Below are 24137 nucleotides of genomic sequence, written 5' to 3'. Positions count from 1 at the left end.
CGTAATTTTGCCTTTATATGATCAGTAAAAAAATATTAATTTCGGCGAAATAAATAAGGAATACCACCTTTAAGGCAATGCTATAATTTTCCCTTATTGCCAAAATTATTAACTTTAGAGTCCAGGTTATTTTAAAAAATTAAAGCTTAAGTTGCAATAATGGTTATATGCCAAACTGTATACCAGAAATAATTTCCTTTTATTCTTATTTAAAGAAATGGGTCACCGGATTTTATGGCAGAAATAGATGGTAGTCTCAATTAAAGATTTTCATCATTTTCGGCAACGTTGCATTTCAAACCGCCTTTTTTAAAATATGCTTACAATGAGGTTTGTATTAAACTAGGTTACGTTCATAACAGTTAGGAATAGACTGCAGTATCTTTATTAGGATTAAAAGTAGGTAAGCAGTCTTACTAAACAACATAAATTGCAGTTTTCAAGGATTAGGCCTGTAATTTGTTTCAAGAAGAAAATGAATCTTGGGCTATAGAAATTAAGGGGTCATAAATTTTAGGTTTGGGCTTTACTAGACTAGATGCACTCCTTCCCTGAACGATATTCAGCAGCTAGTTAAAATTGCTTATAGGCTAGGACAAATTAAATAAGAAAACATGGGCTAAGTAAGCTTGTCTATGCTGTGTGATTCCATGTTCAGTTCATTTGCCCAAAACAATAATCACCACTACCATTGTGTAGTAAATCTTGATTTAATTTTTATTAATTATGGCTATATGAAAGAGTTAGGGCTCCTCTGAATGAATCATGACAATAAAATTAAAGTGGCATCATGAGATTCCTTGTTTTATGTGGTAACCTTACCCTTATTACCTTAGTTCACACTTCAGAGCAAAATAAGGTCCAATGGTATCAAAGGTCACTGCCCTCTAGAGAGAGAAGTTCTTGTTGTCAGGTTAAAGCATATTTTGTTGCAAGAACTGAATGTGCAGCATTTTGTATGCCATGATGGCATCTTCATGCTTCTGTCAATAGGAGAAGGTAGGAATCTGCAAGTTCTTCAGGGAGGATGGGTAGTCTAGGCTTTTACAACCCTGTATTTATTTAGTTGCTTGCCTTTGGATGTTCTCCAATTTTTTTTTGTTGCCTTTATTTAGTAGGGTTGCCACATAAATACCAAATTCCAGTTTTAGTCAAACAAGTCCTTTGTATAGCTCTGACATTAGCTTTGGTGACCTGCCATAGAATATCCTTTTTATAATTCCCAGGGTCTAGAGCACTTTGGAGGCAACTGACCAAGCATGCTGGTCAAACTTCAGTTCTTTATCCACAAGTATCTCCAGGTCTCTTTCAGCATGGGAGGAATTAATCATCTGCTCAACACATTCTATTTCACACATGTTATACTGACCCCTTACATTCTTTATGCCAAAATGAATTGTTGTCCTGCATTTCTTGATATTGAATTTTGCCCAATTTGAGAGTTTGTCTTGGTCAGGTTGTAATAAAGCTTGCTCTTTGGCTTTTTTTTGCAGGGCTGATGATTTTTAAATCATTGGCATGCAGCCTCATTTTATTTACAACAACCTATGGGCATCATTGATATAGATGTTAAATAATGTTATGGAAATGGTACATGGGTATGGAAAGTGGGAAATGGTACTCCATTTCCCACTTCAATACTATCTGAGTGAAATACCTGACCATTTTCTCCATGCACCATTATGCTCTGCCTTCTATCTTTCACAAATGTCATCACCCACTCAACAACCTCCTGGCTTACCCCAATTGCAATCAATATTTGCCTCTAGTCAATGATGACATATTTGTCAAATCTAGGAGGATCAGATCTACTGGGATTCCTCTATCTAGGTGCTCAGTGACAAAATTGTATCTAACAGATTTGTATCAGTGGATTGTCCTGATGTAAATCCATGCTGACTATGTATTATAAGATTGTTACAGGCAAGGTGTCTGACTACTACTATTAATAACTCACTGCAGCACCAAGCAGCCTGAGGCCAACACAGCTAAGCATGCTCCTCCTCCAACCTAATCTATTCAAGGCTTCTCACTTTACACCCTCCCAAGAAGTTCCCATTTCCTTTAAATCTTTATTTATGACATCCTCCCAGACCAGGACAACCTGCTTTTTGTATAGCCCCAGACAGTTGGCCAACTTGGACAATTTTTGGCAACCTGTCATATTTCATCTGCAGAATGGGGCCTAGCCATCTCAACCTTTCTTTCATTATTGCCCTAGAAAGTGGGATTGAACCACATTTTTTGTATAATCTACTGTTTGAAATACAGTCAGTCAGCTGGGTACCCAGAACAATCTGCAGGCAATTTCTCTAGAAAACATCTAGTAAATTTTCATCCACTTTTCAGAGCCCCCATGCATCAGAGCCATATTTGAACACTGTCATCACTGTAGCTTCCAATATTCTGATCTTGGTTTGTAGACTTTGGTTTCCAAACTATGTTTAACTGTGAAAAAACACCCTGAGCCTTAGCCATTCTACTTTTAATACATTCACTGCTCCCAATGTCTTTACTAATAATAATACTAAGGTAAGTGAAGCTGCCCACCTGATCAATCTTTTTGTTACCCAATGTCACATTTTCATCTTCACTTATTCCTAGCCTTATTTACTTAGTCTTCTTAACATTAATTTTCAAACCTGTTCTAGCACTCTGAACTTGCAAAACCTCTAAAAATTCATTCATTTTTGCTCACACTTTCATCTAATATGCTTAAATCCTCCAGTCCAGGAACCATTAAATCATCCAATCTAAGTCCAGGGAAGGTTTTTCCTCCCCATTTGATTCTGTGGTCTCCAATTGCCTTTCCTGTGCTCCTTAAGACAAAGTCCATCAGAATGATCCATATAAAGGGGGATAGAACACAACCATGCTTAACTCCTGATTTAATACAAAACCAATTGCTAACCTCATTTCCTACCTTAACCACAGCATTATCATACATAGCACAAATCACTTCAATGTATTTGTCTGGTATACCCATATAAGGATAAGACCTTTGCTAATGCTCTTCTATCTACAGAATCAAAAGCTTGCTCATAATTGATAAAACTGAGGACCAAAGGTGTTTGACAACAAAGGGACTTCTCAACTATTGACCTAAGAGTGAAAACTTGGTTGACACATCCTCTATCTTTTCTAAAACTGCACTGTTCTTCCCTTAAAACTTTGTCTACAACATCTCTCAGTCTAAAAGTATCATATTACTAAGTAATTTGCTACCTACAGAGACCAGACTAATGCCTCAATAATTACAACACTCACTTTGGTCACCTTTCTTATACAGTGGTTTAATTAAGGTTTTCTTAAAATCATTAGGTACTTCCCCTTTTTCAAAAATCATATTCATAATCTTCAGTAGCTTATTTCTAACCTCAGATCCACCATATTTAAGAAATTCATTTATCACACTATCAGTACCTGGAGCCTTATTATTTTTTAATGTTCCTCCCATCTTTCTTTAACTCTTTCCTTATCACTAATTGTGGCCCCATTTCTATCTTTAACTGGGACTAGTCTGGACTGACTACTCCCTCTCAATTTATTAACATGCCAGTATAATATTTTACCACTATGCCATCTAGCTGCATCTTCCAGATCCTAGTCAATTTTATCCATGGCCTCCACTTCACATCTCGTTAGTTCATATTTTAATGCTTTCTCCACTTTCTTTACATTTCTTTTGTTTTCATGATTTGTCACTCAGACAATTCTTGTACAAACCCCTTCTACTCTCTATTAAACATAAAGCTTTTTCACTAATATTCCTAGTTGCAGTCTTAACACTCTTCCATAAGACACCATCAACAACTTCACGAATTGTTCTTCTAAAATTATTGCATCCATCTATACTTTTATCATCATTTTTATATTCTGGTGATCTATACTTTTAACATCTGTAACACCATAGTATTTTGTATTGATCCTGCTAGTCTTCTGTTTACAATAACATAATCAGTAAGGTTTGCTGTCTTACCATCATCTGAATAACATGTCAACTTATGGGCCATTTTATGACCAAACATGGTATTGGTTATAACTAGGTTGTTATACCTACAAAATCGCAAAAGTCTTTTGCGATTACTGTATTATTTTTCAACACCAAATTTAGCTATGCTAGGATACCATCTGTCCCTATTTCTACCAACCTGGGCATTAAAATCTCCTAGCAAAAATACCATATTTCTACCTGGTACCCTGTCTTTTTGCTCCTGTAACTGTAAGTAAAATTCATCTGAGTCACTACCATCTCTGTCAGTTGGTTCAACAGGGGCATATACTACTATAACTGATACCTAAACTTTTTGGTCATAAAATGAGCAGTTAGTATACTATTGTTAATACCTTCCCAGCCTAAACAAGACTTGGCAGCTTCCTTATTCATCATGAGCCCTACTCCATGTCTATATACCCGGTTCTTTCTACCTGAGTATACAAATTCTATGTCACTCAATTTCATGCTTCCTATCCGTGGGATATGAGTTTCTGAAATTCCTAATAAATCCAGTTTAAACCATCTAAATTTGTCAATCAAAATGTTCATACAGTAGTCATTTTTTAACATTGTAACATTCCAATTTTCATGTTCTTTAAATCATTGAAATTATTTTGGCCTCAGGAAAAGCAATGATCCCAGATACCAGTGTAGGACGGGGACCAACATATCTTCTCAAGTCTACACCAAAGCGCTTAAGCCGACTTAGAACCAGACAGCAATAAGTCCCTGGGACCTCCAGTAAGTTGGAGGCTTTGTGCAATCCTGGACCCATCTTGGTCACAAGATGGTTTTCAGCACTTGGTGATGCTCTTCTATCAACAAGAGTTGAAATCCTGCACATACAGTCCCAAGCCTATTACCTCCAACTCATTATATATTCATGCCTACAAATATTATGCTACAACAGGGAGGCAACCCATAGTAGATAATTTAGCTAGGAAGAGGTTTTTCAGCCCAAAAACGCCCATCAAAGCAAACCAAGCCCAGAAAAATTTCTAATAATTGGAATTTCATGCAAGTGCTGTGCTCAAGTGGGAAAAGTTGACCACAAGTTTCCCAGTCTTGCAAGTATCCCGAAAGGGTCGAGGCAGCCCTTTATAGTGGCCATTTTCCATAGATCTGAATCTTACGCCCTGCTGCAGTTGTCCCCCTATAGAGGATCCTCCCACAATTGTGTTCTGTATCACCATGCAATTTAACCCATTACTGGGAGAAGGTTTGTGACTCTAGGGAAATGCGGATATGCCAGTGGGCCCTGTTGAGTGTACATTTGAGGAGCCTTCTTCCTCTTCCATCTGAATTTATGGCCCTAAGGAGATGGTGCCCTGGTTTCTATTATGGACCCCCAGGGACAAGGTCCCCCTTGGTCTGTGCCTCCTATGGAGGTGCTCTACATATCTGTAGGGCATTCCCCTATCTGTTGTCCTCTACCAAAACCTAGCATGATTATCTAATAATAACTAACTAATGCAACTAATAAATAGTTGCAGTAAATTGCAACTTTACTTTTAATTTAGACTGTTAATTAGACTGTAAAGTGAAGGATAAAGATAACACATACACGCTCTGTTGTCCTTCTGCCAAAACCTAGCATGCAAACTAATTATTAACTAACTAATGCAACTAATTAATAGTTGTAATGAATTGCAACTTTCCTTTTAATTTATACCCAAATATAAAGAAAAAAGTTAATACAAAAAAGCTCTGTTGTTCTCTACCAAAACCTAGCATGTTAACTAATAATGAACTAACTAATTCAACTTTTGAATAGTTGCAGTAAAATGTAAGTTTCCTTTTAATTTAGACTGTAAAATAAAGAAGAAAGATAACTCACATAAGCTCTGTTGACCTCTGCCCGAACCCAGTATGTTAACTAACAATCAACTAACTAATGCAACTAATCAATAGATAGAATAAATTGCAACTTTCCTTTTAATTTATACTCTGAAATAAAGAAAAAAAAGATAACAAAAAAAAAGCTTTATTTTCCTCTACCAAAACCTAGTTTGTTAACTAGTAATTAACCAACTAATGCAACTAATTAATAGTTGCAGTACATTGCTACTTTCATTTTAATTTAGAATGTAAAATAAAGAAAAAGATAACAACTAGAAGTTCTGTTGTCCTCTTCCAAAACCTAGCATGTTAACTAACTAATGCAACTAAATAATAGTTGTATTAAATTACAACTTTCCTTTTAAATTAGACTGTAAAATAAAGAAAAAAGATAACACAAACAAGTTCTATTGTCTTCTGTCAAAACCTATTGCTAATATTCCAAGCCTACATCTATTATGTTAAGCCTAAATATACTTTGTCAACCCTATTCTCTAAATTTTAAATCTATTGAATCATGCCTGAATTTACTATTCCAGACATAGGTCTAATAATTCCAAGTCTACATCAATTATGTTAAGTCTAAATCTACTTTGTCAATCCTATTATCTAAATCTTAAATCTATTTTAAATTGCAGTATATACTGTTCCTTCCAGAGTTTTCCAAACAATGGATGTAAGGGTAATAGGACAGTAATTTGTTGGGTCTAATTGGCTGTCACCTATATGAATAGGAGCGATATTAGCATTCCACCAGTCCTGAGGCACTATCTTTGTATCCAGAGGCTTATGGAAAAATGCTGCCATAAGCAGGGTCAATTCTGCATGAGCTTCCTTTAATGTACAAGGGTGTATGCTGTCAGGCCCCAGTTTTTTCTAGTTCAGGTTTTTCAGTCTAGCCTCAACATCATCTTTACTGAGAGTAATGGGTAACATTGGTGTATCAACTGTATACTTAGGTTGATTGAGAAGTGGATCTCTGTCTGGGGTAGTGAAGACTCTTTGGAACAGATTGTTCAGTGTCTTAGCTATGTCTTTAGGGCTGGTAATAGATGTCCCATCAACAGAAAGCTCGCCTTTCTTGAATAGGGGGGGGGGGGGTGTACCATGGATCAGCTTTCAGTCTAAACTTTAACCCCCCCCCCCTAATAGATAAATATATAGCTTAAATTATGTATAGGCGTAATCAATGTGATAGGGAAAAGTTTATTGGTATGCATTAAGGAATGATATTTACAAATTTTAAACAAATTTTTACAAAAGGAAAAATTTACAATACAGGTACTGACGATAATGCAGACAGCCAAAGAGGATAGCGTATAATTCTTTTTCTATCTGTGAATAATTTTGCTCGGTGCGATTAAGCGATCTCGATGCAAAGGATACAGTTTTTCCGTTCTGAAGAATAGTAGCCCCAAGGCCGAAATTCGAAGCATCGACTTGGAGCTCGATGTTTCCTGATGTTGGGTCAAGGAATGATAATGAGTCACAAATCGATTCTTTGATGTTTGTGAATGCTGAGTTGTGCTCTTCTTCCCACTTGAACTCTCGCTGGTTTGACAGTTTGCGAAGTGGTTGGTTCAGTGAGGAAAGATTGGGTATATACCTTGCCAGATAGTTCATCATTCCCAAAACGGTCTGAAGTTCATCTTTAGTCGATGGGATGCGCATTTCCTTTAGTGCTTGAACCTTCCGTGGATCTGGATGGATGCCAGCTTCCGATATTATGTGTCCAGAGTAAGGGATGCTATCACTTTTGAACACACATTTTTGAAGGTTGAGCTTCACGCATTTCTTGCGGGCTCTTATAAGCGCGCTGTGCACATTAGAATCGTGCTCTTCATTGGTTCGGCCGGATATGATGATGTCGTCCACTATGACTGAAAAACCTCTGATACCTTCAAATGCCTCCTCCATGCGGCGCTGGAATTCGTCTTGCGCCGAGATTAGGCCAAACGGCATCCGTTTGAACTTGTATTGGCCATATGGTGTGTTGAACGTTGTTAATTCGGACGACTCCTCGTCAAGTTCAAGCGACCAATATCCATGGCGAGCATCAAGTTTTGTGAAGTACTTAGCGCCGGAATGTTTCAAAACAGCTTCGTCGAATGTAGGCATTGGATGATGGGGTCGTTTGATGGCCATATTCAAGTCTTGGGGGTCGATGCAGACCCGAAGACTCTTATCAGGCTTTTCAATTACAACTGCAGCGTTGACCCAATCGGTGGGATGGGATACTTTTTCTATGACTCCAAGGCTATCCATCCTATTGAGTTCCTTCTTAAAGCTGTCTTGGAGGGATATCGGGACGCGTCTAGCTGGTACTGCTTTTGGTTCAGCTCCTTCTTTCAGTGTAATGTGGCACTTTCCTTCGAGCTGACCAATACCTTGGAAGAGGTCTTGGAATTCTTCGACAAATGGAGTTGATTTCTGGACCTTTGAGCTCTCGACTGTGAGGACCAGCTTGACTAGGTTGAGTTTCCTGCTAGTATCGAAGCCAAGGATTGGCATGGGGGCATCTTTTACAATGAAGAAGGGCTGAGTTTCACTGCTGCCGTTTGTGTATGTACATGTCAGGTTGCAGACCCCAAGCGTATGTATTTTCTGGCCGCCAAAACTAGTAAGAATCTGTAGCGTTTCACGTACTACAGGCTTTGGCTTGAGGGTCTTGAAATTCCTTTCTGGAATGATGTTTGCTTGGGCGCCAGTGTCGATTTTGAAAGTGATTCTGGCTTGTCCATTCACCATAAGCTTCACATAGGGTTGGTCCTCACCTTTGTCCATGTTAACAGAATCAATAATGTTCACTGTATCGATAAAGAAATCATCGTCTTCATTTCGACATGCTTCCTGGTTTATGAGGTTTACTGTTTTTCTGTTGCTTTTGCAAACTTTCGCAAAATGATTTAGCTTGTCGCAATTGCTACACGCTTTTCCTTTGGCTGGGCATTTTGTGCAGGGAGGAGTACTCTCCGCCACAGAAGTAACATTGTTCATAAGCTTGTGCACTCTGGTTCGTCTTCTTGCCTTTTCGAATGAAGTCAACTTCTTGTTTAATGTATGCATCCTGGCCTCCATGGGTGCTGCTTGAGCCAGGTTGCAACATTGTTCTAAGTTGCACCTGGGTTTCTACATGTGCCCTTGATATAGTAACTGCTTGTGACAGGGTCAGATTTGAACCTGTCTGTAGGAGCTTCTCTCTGACTCTCGCTGAGGAGATACCACATACAAGTCTGTCTCTTATCATTTCCTCTTTCAAGTCTGTTGTGGAGTATTCACATTCCCGAGCCAATAACTTTAATTCTGTGATGTATTGATCGATTGTTTCACCATCACGTTGGTCTCTTTTGTGAAAGAGGTATCTTGAGAACACTGTGTTTGACTGGGGGCTGAAATATTCACTGAATTTGGATATATATGCTCCAATTTTGTCTGTTTCTGCAGCAGATATTGTAAATGTACTGAAAATGTCTCTCCCTTTTTCTCCTAGCCAGATCAGCAAGAACGCACACTGGATTTTTTCAGTCTTTCCACTAAGGGGTCCTTGGAACATGAGGGTTGCATGTGTTTGGAATCTCGACCATGCCTCTTTGAGGTTGTCGCTTGACCAGTCCATTGTGGGGTACGGAACGTTGGCTTCCATGACTTTTAGAGGGGCTCTGACACCATGTAAAAAGTCGGTTGATTCGTAAGCAGACGTTTATTCAATGCTTGTAGAACCCAGGTCAACTAGAATAGAAAAGGTAAGTCAGAATGTTACAGTAAGAAGCCCCTCAACTAGAACAGTAGGCTACCTTTAATGCTCTTTGTGACTTTTATTGTTGTCATGTTTATTACAATCCCCCCCCCATCCCTGCAACAGCCCTGGATATTGCCCTAGACCTCATATAAAATTAAAAAAAAGTTCTGCTAATGAAATTCTTACTTTAAATCCAGCTATTCAGGTTTTTATCTTTTTACTTTCTTCCATCGTTTTAAGTGTTTTTTTTATAACTTAATTTATGTGCTCTTATAAGAAACATGGAACTGTCATATCTGAAAATATGGTATAAACAGACAAAAAGAATTGCTGTGTTTGAGAGAAGTTGCAAATGCACAAAAATTGTTGTTATCCAATGGAAAAAACCAACAATTTCTGAAATTTTTGTAAATATGGATAGGCTTTAGTGTTTCTGTCTGGCAGATAGCATCATTTTCAAATCGATAGTTGTGTTTCTTAAAACTTCCACATATTGAAACTTTCTGCATATTACTAAGTAAGGATTTTATTGTCATGGTTTTTTTTTTATAGTTTTGTACATAGCCTAAGTCAATATCTGAAAAATATTCGAACAATAGTGAACATTGTATTTGGAAAGTGTGCTGAGAATCAAATGGTACTACTTTTTATTGTAGTGTTTCCTCTAAAACAGCACCTTTTTTTTTAGCATTATCCCATACATTTTTATGATTTGGTATCCCTATAGTCTTCTGCAATAACCTTGTATGCTAACATTGGGTAACTTGCATAAATTACAGACCTTGGCCTGGGGTTATGGGGGATTTTCAACCTTCTAAATTATAGTTATTTGAATTTGGGACTATTTTGAACAAAATGACTATTTAAGATTTTGATTGGATCCATTTGGGGAAAAAGGGTGTAAGGCAGGGGATGGTGACCCTCCAATCACTTTCGACTCTTATAAAGGGCACAAGTAATTTTCGGTTTCCAATTGAATGAGCCTCCTGCAAAGTTCATATAATCACCCCTTCAATATATAAGCAATGGGCAACTAGCATAACTTATAGCCATTTCCCCAAGGGCAAGGGGTTGGATTAATTGCCAATTCTGTCAACCATAGACAGAGTCAATCATTGATAATGAGAGAAGGACAGGAAATGTTCCCAAGAGATGACCCTGGGGCAATAATGACATTCCCTTGTTTTACTTATAAGAAAGGCTAGGTAGTTTGAGTTGGTGCAAGCACTCTTTATGCAGGAGGGATTTAAGTCCCTAATTTTTTTTTATTTGCTTGCCTCTGGTCTACTTTAAGGGTATGGTAGTCTTACCTTCTCTATAGAATGGGGATGCCCAGCACATTAGAAGGACTACATAATGTAGGTGCCCAACACCTACCTTGGGTCTGAGCAGAACCTTGTAGAGAGTAGTGTTGACTATTGGATCACTACTTCTGATACATTTTTTTATTGTTTGTAATATTTGACTGCTAAAGGTTTACCTAAGCTGTTTTTTTCAACCTAAGCTCTCTTTTGCAGTGACTCAATGGTTGACTTCGATCACATTTTGGCAACCCTGCCTAAACCCATCTCCTTCCTCAAGTAAGTTGGTTGTGTGTTTCTTTATTTTGACTTTCATCTCTCAGTGAGTAAACTAATTTTTACCAGCATTGTTTCTCCAAAAATGTATGATGATTTGCAGTTATATATGAAAATAAAACACATTCTACTAGTAAAAAACCAGAAAGCAGATATAGAATTCCTGAAAGCTTGCTGAAAATTTAAGATTTATGCCTAAACATTCGCGTTTTGAAGGTTCAGACCCCTCGCTTCTCTGTGCGCACAAGAAGATTCATTGATCCTCCTCCTAACAGTTGATGTGGAAAATATATACCACTGTGCATAAAAAAACAAAAACTACCAGTAATACTCAGCTAATGGAAGTAATCAATGACTTTCAAATGATGGCTGACAAATGATGAAAAGTTTAATTGTGTTTATATTGATTTTTTTAAGGCATTTGACAAGGTTTCAATACCTCTTCTATTGAGTAAATGCCAAAACTATGGAAATTGGATTGGGAACTCTGGCTTGGATTACAGATTACCTAACAGATAGGTTACAGAATGTTTGGGCTGGTTAGGCCTTATCTAACTAGTGTGGTGTTTTGAGGGGAGTCCCTCAGTGCAGTTGCTTGGGACCAGTTTTATTCTATATATTTATAAGTGATTTTGGCACAGGTAAATCAACATAGTAAAATCAAAACATTTGCAGATGATGTAAAGCTTTATAGAGGCATATCTTCTCTAGGTGATATGGCTGTTCTACAGGATGATTTAAATGCATCGGTTAATTGGTGCAATTTAAATTCAGTGACTTTTAATCAGGGGAAATGTCATGTGGTAAATTATCCAGTGAACGCAGTAGCATACCAGTATTCTATTGGTGAAAATGTAATATGTTCTGTTGATTCTATTAGGGATCTTGGTATTGTTTTTGATAATCAATTAAGGTTTGATAAACAAGAATTAGCCATATCGTGCAAAGCAAACTACAGTTTGCTTTGCATCAGAAGAAGGTTCAACCTGCAAATCTTTACTAAGCTGTGTAAGGCAATGTTGCAACCAACAGATACTGAACATCTGTATGGTATCCAACAAGACAATCTGATTCACAGCCTAGTGAAAAAGTGTAAAAATGGGCATCAAAATGAGTTCTTTTTTTGAAGTACTTGCCTCATGAGTGTAGACTAAGATGTTTGAGCCTGCCATCTCTGCATTTCAGGAGGGATGGATTGGACTTAGTTAATACATTTAGAATTGTTAAAGGTATTGATAATTTATAGCTATTTATTTCAGTTTAGTCAGTATTCACCCACATGGCAGAATTCATTAAAATTATATCAGGAAAAGGGTGCAGGGTTCTTTTGTAAATCGGTCTATTAGATCATGAACCATGTTACCTAATCATCTTGTTTGAAGAAATAATGTTACAGCTCTTAAAACAGCTTTGGTTGGAACCTCTTTTTATAATGCACAATATATAGAACCATAATAATATAACATACCATAACATAACAGATAATATGTATATATATACATTCAAAACAAAACTAGCAGAAAAACATTTTCGACATTGGTTTTCGGCTATTTTGTCATTGGTTTGTGGCTGTTAATGGTTTTCGGCTATTCCAATGGTATATATTATATTTTAGTTGTACATCCTTTTTTACGGGTTTTAGGATCTTCTTGAAATTTTCGAAATGTCTTATAGTAATTGCAAATTCACTTAGGCACTTTAAAACCATTTTTGTAAATTATAGCTATTATTGGACGCAGTTTCAGCTCTTTACTAAGCTGTAGCTGCTGCTTCGAGCTTGAAATCTGGCAGAAAATGTTTGTAGAGTGTGTAGGATGTTTTTAAAATAATGATTTAATATTTGAAGGGACTTTAATACACTTAGTTTTTTTCTACTTTTGCAGGTTAGATAAAGAAAAAGCAAAGGGCTTTCAGATTGTTTCTAAAGAGCTGTATGATAGTACATTTAAAGAAGAAAAAGAACATAAGGGATACCTAAATAGGTTATTAATAGATGGATTTGATGAAGAGCAAATATGGCAGCAATTGGAACTCTGTAATGACAATCAACTTAATGTGCTTACTGCATCTATATCAAAATTACTAGTGAAAGATCAGCTAAGATTCATTGAAGAAGAAAATGATACCGAAGCCGCTGAACCTTTTGAAGAAGAGGAAGAAGATGATGAAAACAGGTCGAATAGTGATTTGAGTGAGCTTGATCTCAAGACTGACAGTGAAAATGATTCTGAAGAGGATAATTTTGATGATTTGTTTAATGATGCTGATGAAAATGAAAGTGATGAAGATGAAGAAACTGATAAGGAAGGAGAAAAGGAAAAGAAAGTCAACAGTGGTAAGCTCGAAAGTAATTCAAATGACAATCATCCTTTAACATAATAAATAAATAAAAAAAAATCCAGAAAGAAGTTTCTGAAAAAAAAGTAAAGAGGTATATCAAAGCTAAAACGAGTAGAAATAAAGTAATATAATAATTTAAATAACAAACGGATACTACTATGAATGAACTATTTGAAACAAAAAACAAACCGAAATTAAAGTGAGCATTACAATAAACACTAATATAACAGATACTGCTATGAGTGAATAGATGTATCTTAAAACCACTAGAAGTGAAAATAAATAATCGAGTCAAGCCTAAGCCAAACAGAAGCCAACAAAAATAAGTTTTGCTGCAGCCAACTCCCCCCTATCTTCAACTCTAATCTTATTCCTTCTATCCTTTTCTTGTGCTTTGGACTCCCTTGGGACAATAACTATAAGATTTACGTTTTTACTTAATCAGAAAGTAAAATTCTTTTGTCCTTATTCGTTCCCCGTTTTTGGGACACTCAAACCGATCTCTTGTTATATTTTTCTTTCCTTAGAGACTTGTGGATGTAAGTTTTATACTGATCATGCACAGTAAGGTTTTTGGCCCATTTCTGGGATCAGTATTAACATCCTTCTTGCAGCAAAAATTTGCAGTCCATTTAGCTCAGGGAAGGATCCTCAAAAGTTTCAAACCAATAATAGAACAAACTTTCGCTCTTTTTGGGCCACAAATTTGAGGTGGCCCTTCCCTCCAAGCTAGTTTTTTTTTAGAACTTTAGGGACTACTCGGCCAGAAATTTCGGATCTTAAGGTTCAAAATGTTCTAAAAAAAAATTCTAATGCCTCTTTTTATGGCCCCATTTTCAGGCATGCAAAAGTTTTTTCTCAACTCTTTTTTGTGAACTGTGTCCCCCTTGACCAAAAGACTGTAAATGTCAAGCTAATCAGAAAAAGTGAATCGACGGCCCCATTTCTTTAGGATCTGCGTTCTCAGGGGCATATTCAAGTTTTTTGGTTTGGGTGGGGGAGGTATAAAGAACTTAAAAAACACATAAAAAATTCGTCTTATGTACGCTTTTGTTACGTTTTACGAATAAGACCTGCTGCTTTTTTTTTGGGGGGGGGGCTCAAAACCCACACCCCCCTCCCTGGATATGAATTTATGTGCTCCTAATCTAATGGTCTTGACCCAAGTGCTTAACGATATAACGATATCCTTCCAAACATCAAATTTCATTAAGATCCCATCACCTGTTCGTAAGTTAAAAATACTTCATTTTTTCTATTTTTTCTGAATTAACCGGTTAATACCAAGTGCCATAAAAAACAATATCCCAAAGCGCTCAATGGTCCGTTATTTGGGAAACAGCATACAATAAATAAAGAATGATAAAACTTGTCATAAACATACTAACCAACATCTAAATACAAATCTGTAAGGAAAAGAAATCAACTCACCAGCAGTCCCCACGAAACAGCAAGAATCACAAAAAATTTGCCAAAACCTTTTTTTATAGTAAATCAAATTGAAGATTAATAATACACAATCAAATATAGTAAGATATTATTAGATATCATATGATAAACCACAAACACATTTGTTTCCAAATAAACTTAAAATTTGATAAACCAAATAAATTTTATTTTGATAAATAACATTAAATGGTACTAAGTTTAAATTTAAATACAATTTATTAAATCTAAAACACATTTATTTTACAAATAAATCTAAATGATATTAAATTAGTTAAATTTCAATTAAATTTTGCTGTTTAAAAAGATACTCTTTGTCAGATTTGTCCTGCGTTTAAATAGAATTAAAAATAAAAATTAAATAGAATAATTTAATAGAATAAAAATTTTTAGAATAATTTTTTTTTTAGATTATAAAAAAAGATTTTAATTTCTAGATTTAGATTCAAAAAATTTTAATAAAAAATTAGAATAATTTTAATAGAATTAAATAGAATAAAAATTGCTTAGTTCCCTTAAGCAATATTTTGAACTGGCAAATCAATAAAAAGTTCATCAAGTAGTTCCCTAAAGAATGTATTTAAAAGGAAGAACGTTTTGATGAAATAATACTACATATCAGACTGTAATCAGTAATTATAAAAGAAAAAACTTTATTGAATATATGTTTTGTTTTCAGTTAAGCGCAAATATCGTTCTATATCTGTTCTGCTATAGGGCCCATGAAATGTTGAATGTCGTGAAAATATTTTTTTTCAAGAAGTATTGAAATATTGTTTTTGTGGCTGAAGTCTGACAAAATTGTCTGTTCAATTATTTCCCGAGTGCTTTCCAAAATAGAAAATTCGGTACATTGTTTTCTGTTAAAAATAATTACTTCAAAAATATAATTACTTGTTTAAGCAATTTATTTGTAATAAATAAAAGGATAAATCTCCCAATGGGTTACAATGTTGAAACCATATTGAATTTTTATTGTGATAAATTTTGATGTTTTTCTTAATCTCAAGCAAGGTTTAAAAGGTGAGCTGGGGGCCAAAACCCAAACATGGGTAGGCCCATGTTTTTATTGTAATTTCTGTTTATTTTATGTTTGACTTTGCAAAGTACTGTCTTTACGTAAAGTACTGACAGAGTAAGAAATAAGAGTTATAAATCATTGAGGGCTAGTAAAATGTATAGGGGACAGAGTATTCGTAGTATCTAAAACCTCAGAAAAACAACAACAAAGAAATGGGACTTCAGGTCAGTTTTGCCTGAATAAGCAACAAGGGTCTCAGGAACAAACAAGAAATGCTTGTAGAACTGAAAAAATAACGAATTATTGAAGAAGAAAAATTTAAAAAAACAGATAATCAGAAGAAAAAACCGAAACAACGAATTCTAAAAGAAAAAGTGAAATAAAAACAGAAGGTTTTAAAATGAAAGAAAAGCGAGTAAAAAAAAATATATTGTCAAGTTCAGATTAGTAATTCTTCTGAGCCGATAATTCTTTTTGATTATATAGACGAAATATTGGAATATTTTTTGTCCTCTGAACCTCAATATATCCCATTTGTTAGGTTCTCTCTTTTTTTTTGAAGTTTGTCATGCTTTGTCAATTTGAGTTTAGCCCTTTCATTTGCAGTGTTTTTTTTTTTCTACGTGGTCGAATATATGTCAGGAATTTTGTTTTATTCCCTGTATCCTGACAAAATTTAATTGTGTATGTTAAATTAAGTTGTACTGTACATGCAATCTATAAGCTAGATTTTTGCTCTAAACTAGGTCAGATTATTAATCTAAATTCTATCTGGAGTCAAATCTAGCTGCGGCGACCAGATTTAATCTCGCCTGACGAAACAAATTGTAATTGGGACTAAAAACTTAGCAAGTTTCCGTTTTGGATGGCAGTTGAAATATTTTGTTTCTTTAGCCAGCCAAAAATTCTACGAAGACTTAAAAAAATTTGGCTTTCAGTTGAACACGACAGCTGGAATTCGCAAAACGACGTCTCTTGTTTTTTTTTCTCGTTTGCAATATTTCATCCGAGCTTTTGGCTCAGTCTGGTCGATAAGATTTATTTCCAAAAATTGGCTATCACAAGCCCAGATTGGTCGAATTCGTACTTTGGAGTCTAACTTAAAATCAAATATAGCAAAGATAATCAACAAAAATATAAGGCTGGGCCAAAAAAAGAATAAGATGTATACACAAGTGAGGGAAACCTTTGGGGTGGTTTATTTATTTCATTATTATTACTTCTTTTATTTATTGTTTTTATGGTACTTGGTATCTACCAAGTGACATATCGATAGCAAATTCTGTCGGTCGATCTGTCTGTCTGTCCCGGTTTTGCTAGTTTAGGCACTTCCAGGTAAACTAGGACGATAAAATTTGGCAGGCGTATCAGGAACCAGACCAGATTAAATTAGAAATTGGTGTTCCCCCGATTCGACCACCTTGGGGGGGAGAGTGGGGGGACGGTTAAATCGGAAAATTAGAAAAAATGAGGTATTTTTAACTTACGAACGGGTGATCAGATCTAATTGAAATTTGACATATAGAAGGATATCGTGTCTCAGAGCTCTTATTTTAAATCCCGACCAGATCTGGTGACATTGGGTGGAGTTGGGGGAACCTAAAATCTTGGAAAACGCTTAAAGTGGAGGGATCGGGATGAAACATTGTGAGAAAAATAAGCAGAAGTCCTAGATATGTGATTGACATAACCGGAACGGATCCGCTCTATTTAGGGGGGGGGGAGGAGGGTCAATTCTGAAAAGTCAGAAAAAATGAGGTATTTTTAACTTACGAAGGAGTGATCTGATCTTAATGAAATTTCTTATTTAGAAGGACCTCGTAACTCGGATCTCTTATTATAAATCCCGACCGGATCCAGCGTCATTGGGGGGAGGAGTTGTTGGGGAACCGGAAATCTTGTAAAACGCTTAAGGCGGAGAGATCAGGATAAAACTTGGTGGAAAGAATAAGCACAAGTCCAAGATACGTGACTGACATAACCAGACCGCATCCGCCCTCTTTGGTGGAGTTTGGGAATAATTCGGAAAAATTAGAAAAAATGAGGCATTTGTAACTTACGAACGGGTGACCAGATCTTAATGAAATTTGATATTTAGAAGGAACTCATGTCTCAGAGTTCTTATTTCAAATCCCGACCAGATCTGTTGACATTGGGGGAAGTTGGAGGGGAGAACCGGAAATCTTGGAAAACGCTTAGAGTGGGGAACTCGGGATGAAACTTGGTGGGTAGAATAAGCAAATGTCGTAGATACGTGATTGACGTAACCGTACTGTATCCGCTCTCTTTGGAGGAGTTAGGGAGTGGGGATCAGTGCTTTGGCGAGTTTTGTGCTTCTGGACGTGCAAGGACGATGAAAATTGGTAGGCGTGTCAGGAAGTTCCACAAATTGACTTGATAAAGTCGTTTTCCCCGATTCGACCATCTGGGGGGCTGGAGGGAGAGGAAAAATTAGAAAAATGAGGTATTTATAACTTACGAGTGGGTGATCGGATCTTAATGAATTTTGGTATTTAGAAGGACCTCGTGACTCGGAGCTCTTATTTTAAATCCCGACCGGCATTAAGCCTCTGATTTTCCTTTTAAATTAATCTGTTGATTCTTAGAATTTTGCTAGAGCTCACATACCATATGAGCTCTTGGCTCTTCCGGCCTCGTCACAAGTGCCATATGAGCTCTTAGCTCTTGTTTATAAGTTTTTTTTTATATTTATTGTTTTAAGAATTTAAACAAAAAGGCAAAGCAGTTTTTATTTTTACTACCGTCTTGATTATTAAAGGACCGATGCTAAAGAAGTTTGTGAAACCCTCGATAGTTGATGACAAATTTTTCAAGTTGAGCGAAATGGAAGAATTTCTAAAACGCGAGGATAGGAAAGAAGAAAATGGAGGTGATGAAGATGACGAAGACTCAATTGATTACTTCGCAGAAGATGAGTCAGACGTAGAAGGTAGCGATAACGTAAGCGTTTTTGAAATTTTTAATCAGTTAACTGAAACTTATTCAAAAGATGGTAAGAAATGCTTTTTTTCGTTTATTTATGGATTGTAAAGGTGAATTCTTACAAAAAAGAAATAAAGGTTATTATTGGAAGTTTAGTTCTTTTAAGTATGGTTCTTGGTGGAGGTTTCAAGTCACAAAAATTTAGTAGAGGAATATTGTATTTTTCTAGTGGGGTCAAGTCAAAGTCTAGGGGAGGGGGTCAATTTATTTGTTTTTCACTGAAAATACCCGACTTGGTTTTTTTTTTGTAACATACTGGGAATATTATGGAGGAAGATGGGGTGGGGAATTCCATTCTTTCCACGAGGGAAAGGGATTGAAAACAACAGAAGAGATTATTTTTAGGTCCAGATTTGTCCAAAGGACACTTCTGTAAATTTCTAGTTAGGGGGATATTGCTTATCACATCTACTATTTATCCAGGCATTTATATAGTGTCTACATATTTAACTGAACTGATAACTCACTTATAATAAAATCAGTAATTATATATAAGCTGTTTTAACATTGATATTTAGTAATAGATATAACCGTACTCGACTTTCTGTGTTATTCTTATCTTGTTTGTTTGCATGCCATTTGAAGAAGATACAACTTTTTTCCGTTTTTATGATTTTCAGTTTATTTGCCACCTTAGTATAAGGATATAAAAGTTGTGCAGGATTTTAATGTTCCAGCTATAACAGCACAACTGATTATGCTTCGCTAAGGTCTGCAATTTTGCAATTTGGCCCGAGTCTGCAATTTTTAAGTTCGAACAATTTCGTCGTGTTTTTCAAAATTTTTCACATATCGACGCAATTTCAGGCCCTGCAGCAGTCGGTTGTTCAACACCAAAAAAATGTATCTGCACCTTTTCTCGATTTTGAGTTAAGGGTGGTTTCTTACGTAACTTTTCGCGTTACATCAAATAGTATAAACGGAGATGTAGTATATTCTTTGGTTGCGTGCATGGGCGGTTCAATTTACAGTGGATCTGCTATTTGATCTGACTTCTCAAATCCAAAATAGTGACCGTGACTAACCAATCAAGAGGGTCCAAACACTCACCGGTCCAAAACGTTGCATCTGAAGGACCAATCACAGGCTTGAATTCTCGCCAGATTCATCACTTGTGCTGTCACCTTCATCAATATTTACCTTTGACACAGTTTTTTAAAGCAAATTTTAAAATTAGTTTTTGCTAAGGAATGACTGAGTGTGGCTTGAGTTCAGACCTTGTTAAAGTGGCTGATGTTCCAATCTACTGAATTTTTTAAAACAATTGTATCTAAAGAAAATTGGGTGGTTGAAGCTTCCTATCTATAACAATAATATTTATATAACAATAATATCTATAACAATAACAATAATATTTGTTATTATAAAACAGTGTACCTGTATGAGACGTCACAAAGTGCATTTTAGAAACAGTGTATGTACAGAAAATGAAACCTTTTTTTGCGAAACCTTTCGCAAAATGATGTTTTCAAAGCAAAACAAGCTTCCGCATGGAACTGGTCCTCACTACGCGAATCAGAACGAATTACTGATGGAGAAATACTATTCATTTATACTTTTTGTAATTCCTCAACCTTCTCGCAAAACTGTCGAGGCTTTACTGTAATATTTGAAAAAAACACGTAAATTTTTTGGGTATGGACAACCGCTGCTGGGATCGAACCCTTGATTTGGTATTGCCACATAGAGATTAATCCTTTGAGTCAAAACAGAGTTCATATCTGTCTTTTATGTTCCTTGGTTAGAGTTTCCCTGTAGTAGGTAGTCCTGATGAATAGCAGTATGGCGAATGGTCCTAGCTCAGTCAGGTATGAACCTCCACACCCCCCCCTCCCCGGTTGGGTATAGTGCATACATTTTTAGAACATTGAAAAATATGCCATGTCATGTAAAGGTTGACAGGAATGTTTGACTTTGATTTACTAGATGCTATTGCTCTAAAAGCACGATTTTGTATTTCCTGGAGAGGGCTATCCAGGTTATTGTGGCACAGGGAACATTTTTGAAGTTTTGTTGTTGAAGCTGAGAATTATGGAGGCCTACTTTTAACTCCTAATTGATACTACTTTTATAGTAATATTGATACTACTACTAATTGATACTACTATTGATACTACTTGATACTTGATACTACCATTGATACTACTATTGATACTGCTAATTGATACTACTTTTAACTAATATTGATACTACTACTAATTGATACTATTATTGATACTACTTGATACTTGATACTACCATTGATACTACTAATACTACTTTTAACTAATATTGATACTACTACTATTGATACTACTTGATAATTGATACTACCATTGATACTACTATTGATACTACTAATTGATACTACTTTTAACTAATTGAGAGACAGAATGTAGTATGGCAATTGTTGTCTGTCAAGAGATTGAGTGTTGCCAACGATCTTTGGTGGTGTTAGCTTAGATACATGGAATTTACGCCTATTAAACATGGGGTAACTAAAGAAGATGATTTGGAAACTCGTTGCTATTTAGACTGATTTAGTGGATCCGATTTGAATCGCAGTTTTCGCACGTACTCTATAAAGTGTTTAAGATCGAATACCTTTAACCAACCATTTGGAAGCTGGCATTCCAAATCCTAGTATGTTTTGAAAATTCATAGATTTTAAAATCGGTATGGACAGTTTTTCTTCAATCAGTTTGAACGAAATTAAATTTGAATTTGAAAATATTTGAATTCCGTTTGAAATTTTGAGTTCTAAGCTCCATTTGAAATTGACGTCTTAAATTTCATTGATTTGGAAGTTGATAATGATCTGAATCAACAAAATGAATGTCTTCTTTTATGAATGGGACTGCTAATGGCTGGGGCTGCTCAAATAGATGCCACTAGACACGTTTTGTAAATATGCTCCTATTTATATGAAGAAGAAAAGTAGAATTCAAATGATTCTTATTTAAGTTATCAAACTTAATTTCAACTATCGAGGAACTAAAAATAAAAGAAAATATTCTAACCACCAAAAGAAATATATAGAAAATAGAAAAAAAACGAGCAAGATTTTAGCCTAAACATGTATAAAACATATATCAAAATTGAAAATCGTCATCTTATTGATTTCACGTTGCCATCTGTGTTAAAAAAAGATTGAGTAAAGAGTACAGAGGGATTTTTTTACGTCTTAACACTAAAATGAAAATAAAAAGTCATTCTTAGGAGACCGAGATTATAAATAGTTTTTTTTTTTTAGAAAATGTGTGACACAGTAAAACTACCAGAGGAATGTATAGCACAAGGTATTCAGTTAACAAAGAGCTAAGAATTAGCTCTTCTTGTAAGAAAGAGATAAGAATTAGATTGTTTCACAACCTTTTTTTTTTTTGAAAAGAAAATAGGATTAACGGATATGGTGGAAACTAATGTCTGTTTGATTCTAAAAATTATTGCATTTTGAAGTTGAAGACACTTAATACGCTCTGTCTCGTATTGTAAATTTTGATGCAACGAATTAATGCCATGGCCTAGTATTGACATCTGATTTTCCTCAAGATGCTAGATTGCGCATTTTTTAAAATAGGATCTACGCGGGTAAATCCTTCGGGAAAATCTTCTAACTGTCGGCAGTGGCGACAGCAACTAGAAATGGGGGAACTGGAAGTTCATAACTGAATTATCTGTACTTAAACTAAAATGTTCGGTATCACCTCTACTTATTTATATCAATACAGGTAAATAATTACGGGTAAATAAACGTAATTACAGGTTAAAAATCACTTGTACTTGAACTAAACCAAAATATTCAGCATTACCTGTACTTATTTGTGTTAATAATTAATCATGTAACAAATAATTACAGTTAAATAAATAATTGCAGTTCAATATAAATAGTTACTGGTAAAAAATTCCAATCATTCTATATTCTATATAATATAGGTAAATAATTCTAACCATTATAAGTACAATTCTATTTATTCGCCATTCGAGGCGGACTCATTTTATCCGCCACTCAAGTTCTTAGCCAAAAAAAAAAAAAAAAAAAGAAAAAAAAAAAAAAAAAAAAAAAAAAAAAAAAAAGATGTGGTTCCTCTTGAAATAAGAGCGAAAAGACAGAAATTAACATCCAATTATAAAGCTGGGACCTGATTTAAGTTGGGAATGGAGTGTAGATATGATCTACGTTCACATAAATAAGTTTCCTCTACTTGAGTAAACTAAAATATCCGTTATTTATAAACCTAGCTTTAGATTAAGCAATATATTCAAGCACGCTGTTTTTAAAAAAATTTCTTTCCTTTTATTTTCTTTCCTTTTTCACTATTATTCAGTATAATTTTCAATAAATATGTGTTCTTTGAGATGTCCAGCGTTTTTAAGCACCTTATACTGACCAACCTCCGCATCATAAGATAGTTACTATCGTACTTGGTAGTTGCAACTACTTGGCTATTTCTCGGTGTTAAGTTTACAATAATATTTAAGTTCGGCAACTGTGCCGTGTGTCAACTCGTAATCCTCTGTCACTCGTAACCCCGTCGATTCTCTGTCACTACACCCCTGTCACTCGTAATCCCGTTAAAAAAGAAAAAAAACGAAGAACTCTTTATGATATAAAATATATTATATTTTCTATGACATTTTACATTGTATATGAATTTTGTATCATAACTGTTTAATTAAGACTTAAATCACATAATTAACCTAAGTTTACGCTTTAGTCTAAATACTTTAGATTTTTTTAGTAGCAAAAAAATTAATATTTAGTTTTTCTTGCATTTAGAAATAAAAGCATTGTTGAACTTCATTTTAATTTGATTCTTAGTATTATTATTATATTCTTTTAATATATTATGTTCCTTTAGTATATTATTATATTACTTATCTTATCATTCATTATTTTATTTTTTCTATAATTTATTATGTACTTTATTAGTGTATTATTTTCTATTATATCTTTGAGTAATATATTTTATTCTTGATATTTTGTTTTTTAACATGTCATTATAATCAGCTTGTGCTTCATACTAACTATTCTCGCTTGTAATACTCCTCCCGAAACCACGGCTACTTCTCCTTCAAAAGTAATTAATACTGTAGCATTATCTATACAAAGGTTTTTGATGTTTTCTGAAGGGGCCGAAAAAAAATTAAATGGGGAGCAAATTTGAGTAAACATAAAAGGCTGGGAAATAACCT

General features: G+C 35.1%; 1 protein-coding gene across 3 annotated transcripts in view; it reads left to right on the top strand.

Annotated features, from left to right (window-relative positions):
- The first annotated feature begins 281 nt into the window (after positions 1-281).
- LOC136031001 (U3 small nucleolar ribonucleoprotein protein MPP10-like) overlaps positions 282-24137 on the top strand; it is a 60356-nt gene continuing 36500 nt past the window's right edge. Inside the window, exons 1-4 of one of the 3 annotated variants that reach the window (XM_065710163.1) lie at positions 282-330; positions 11093-11155; positions 13036-13487; positions 18739-18920. In XM_065710163.1, the coding sequence (XP_065566235.1) occupies positions 317-330; positions 11093-11155; positions 13036-13487; positions 18739-18920 (711 nt within the window). In that variant the 5' untranslated portion in view covers positions 282-316. Of the gene's footprint in view, positions 331-380; positions 404-11092; positions 11156-13035; positions 13500-18738; positions 18921-24137 lie in introns of those variants that run through there. The other 2 variants (XM_065710162.1, XM_065710164.1) reach the window with 2 other exon arrangements.

This window comes from Artemia franciscana, chromosome 9 (genome assembly GCF_032884065.1).
Source record: "Artemia franciscana chromosome 9, ASM3288406v1, whole genome shotgun sequence".
NCBI lineage: Eukaryota > Metazoa > Arthropoda > Branchiopoda > Anostraca > Artemiidae > Artemia > Artemia franciscana.
Note: the sequence above shows the minus strand (reverse complement) of the source record. Positions and strands in the feature narration are given on the sequence as shown.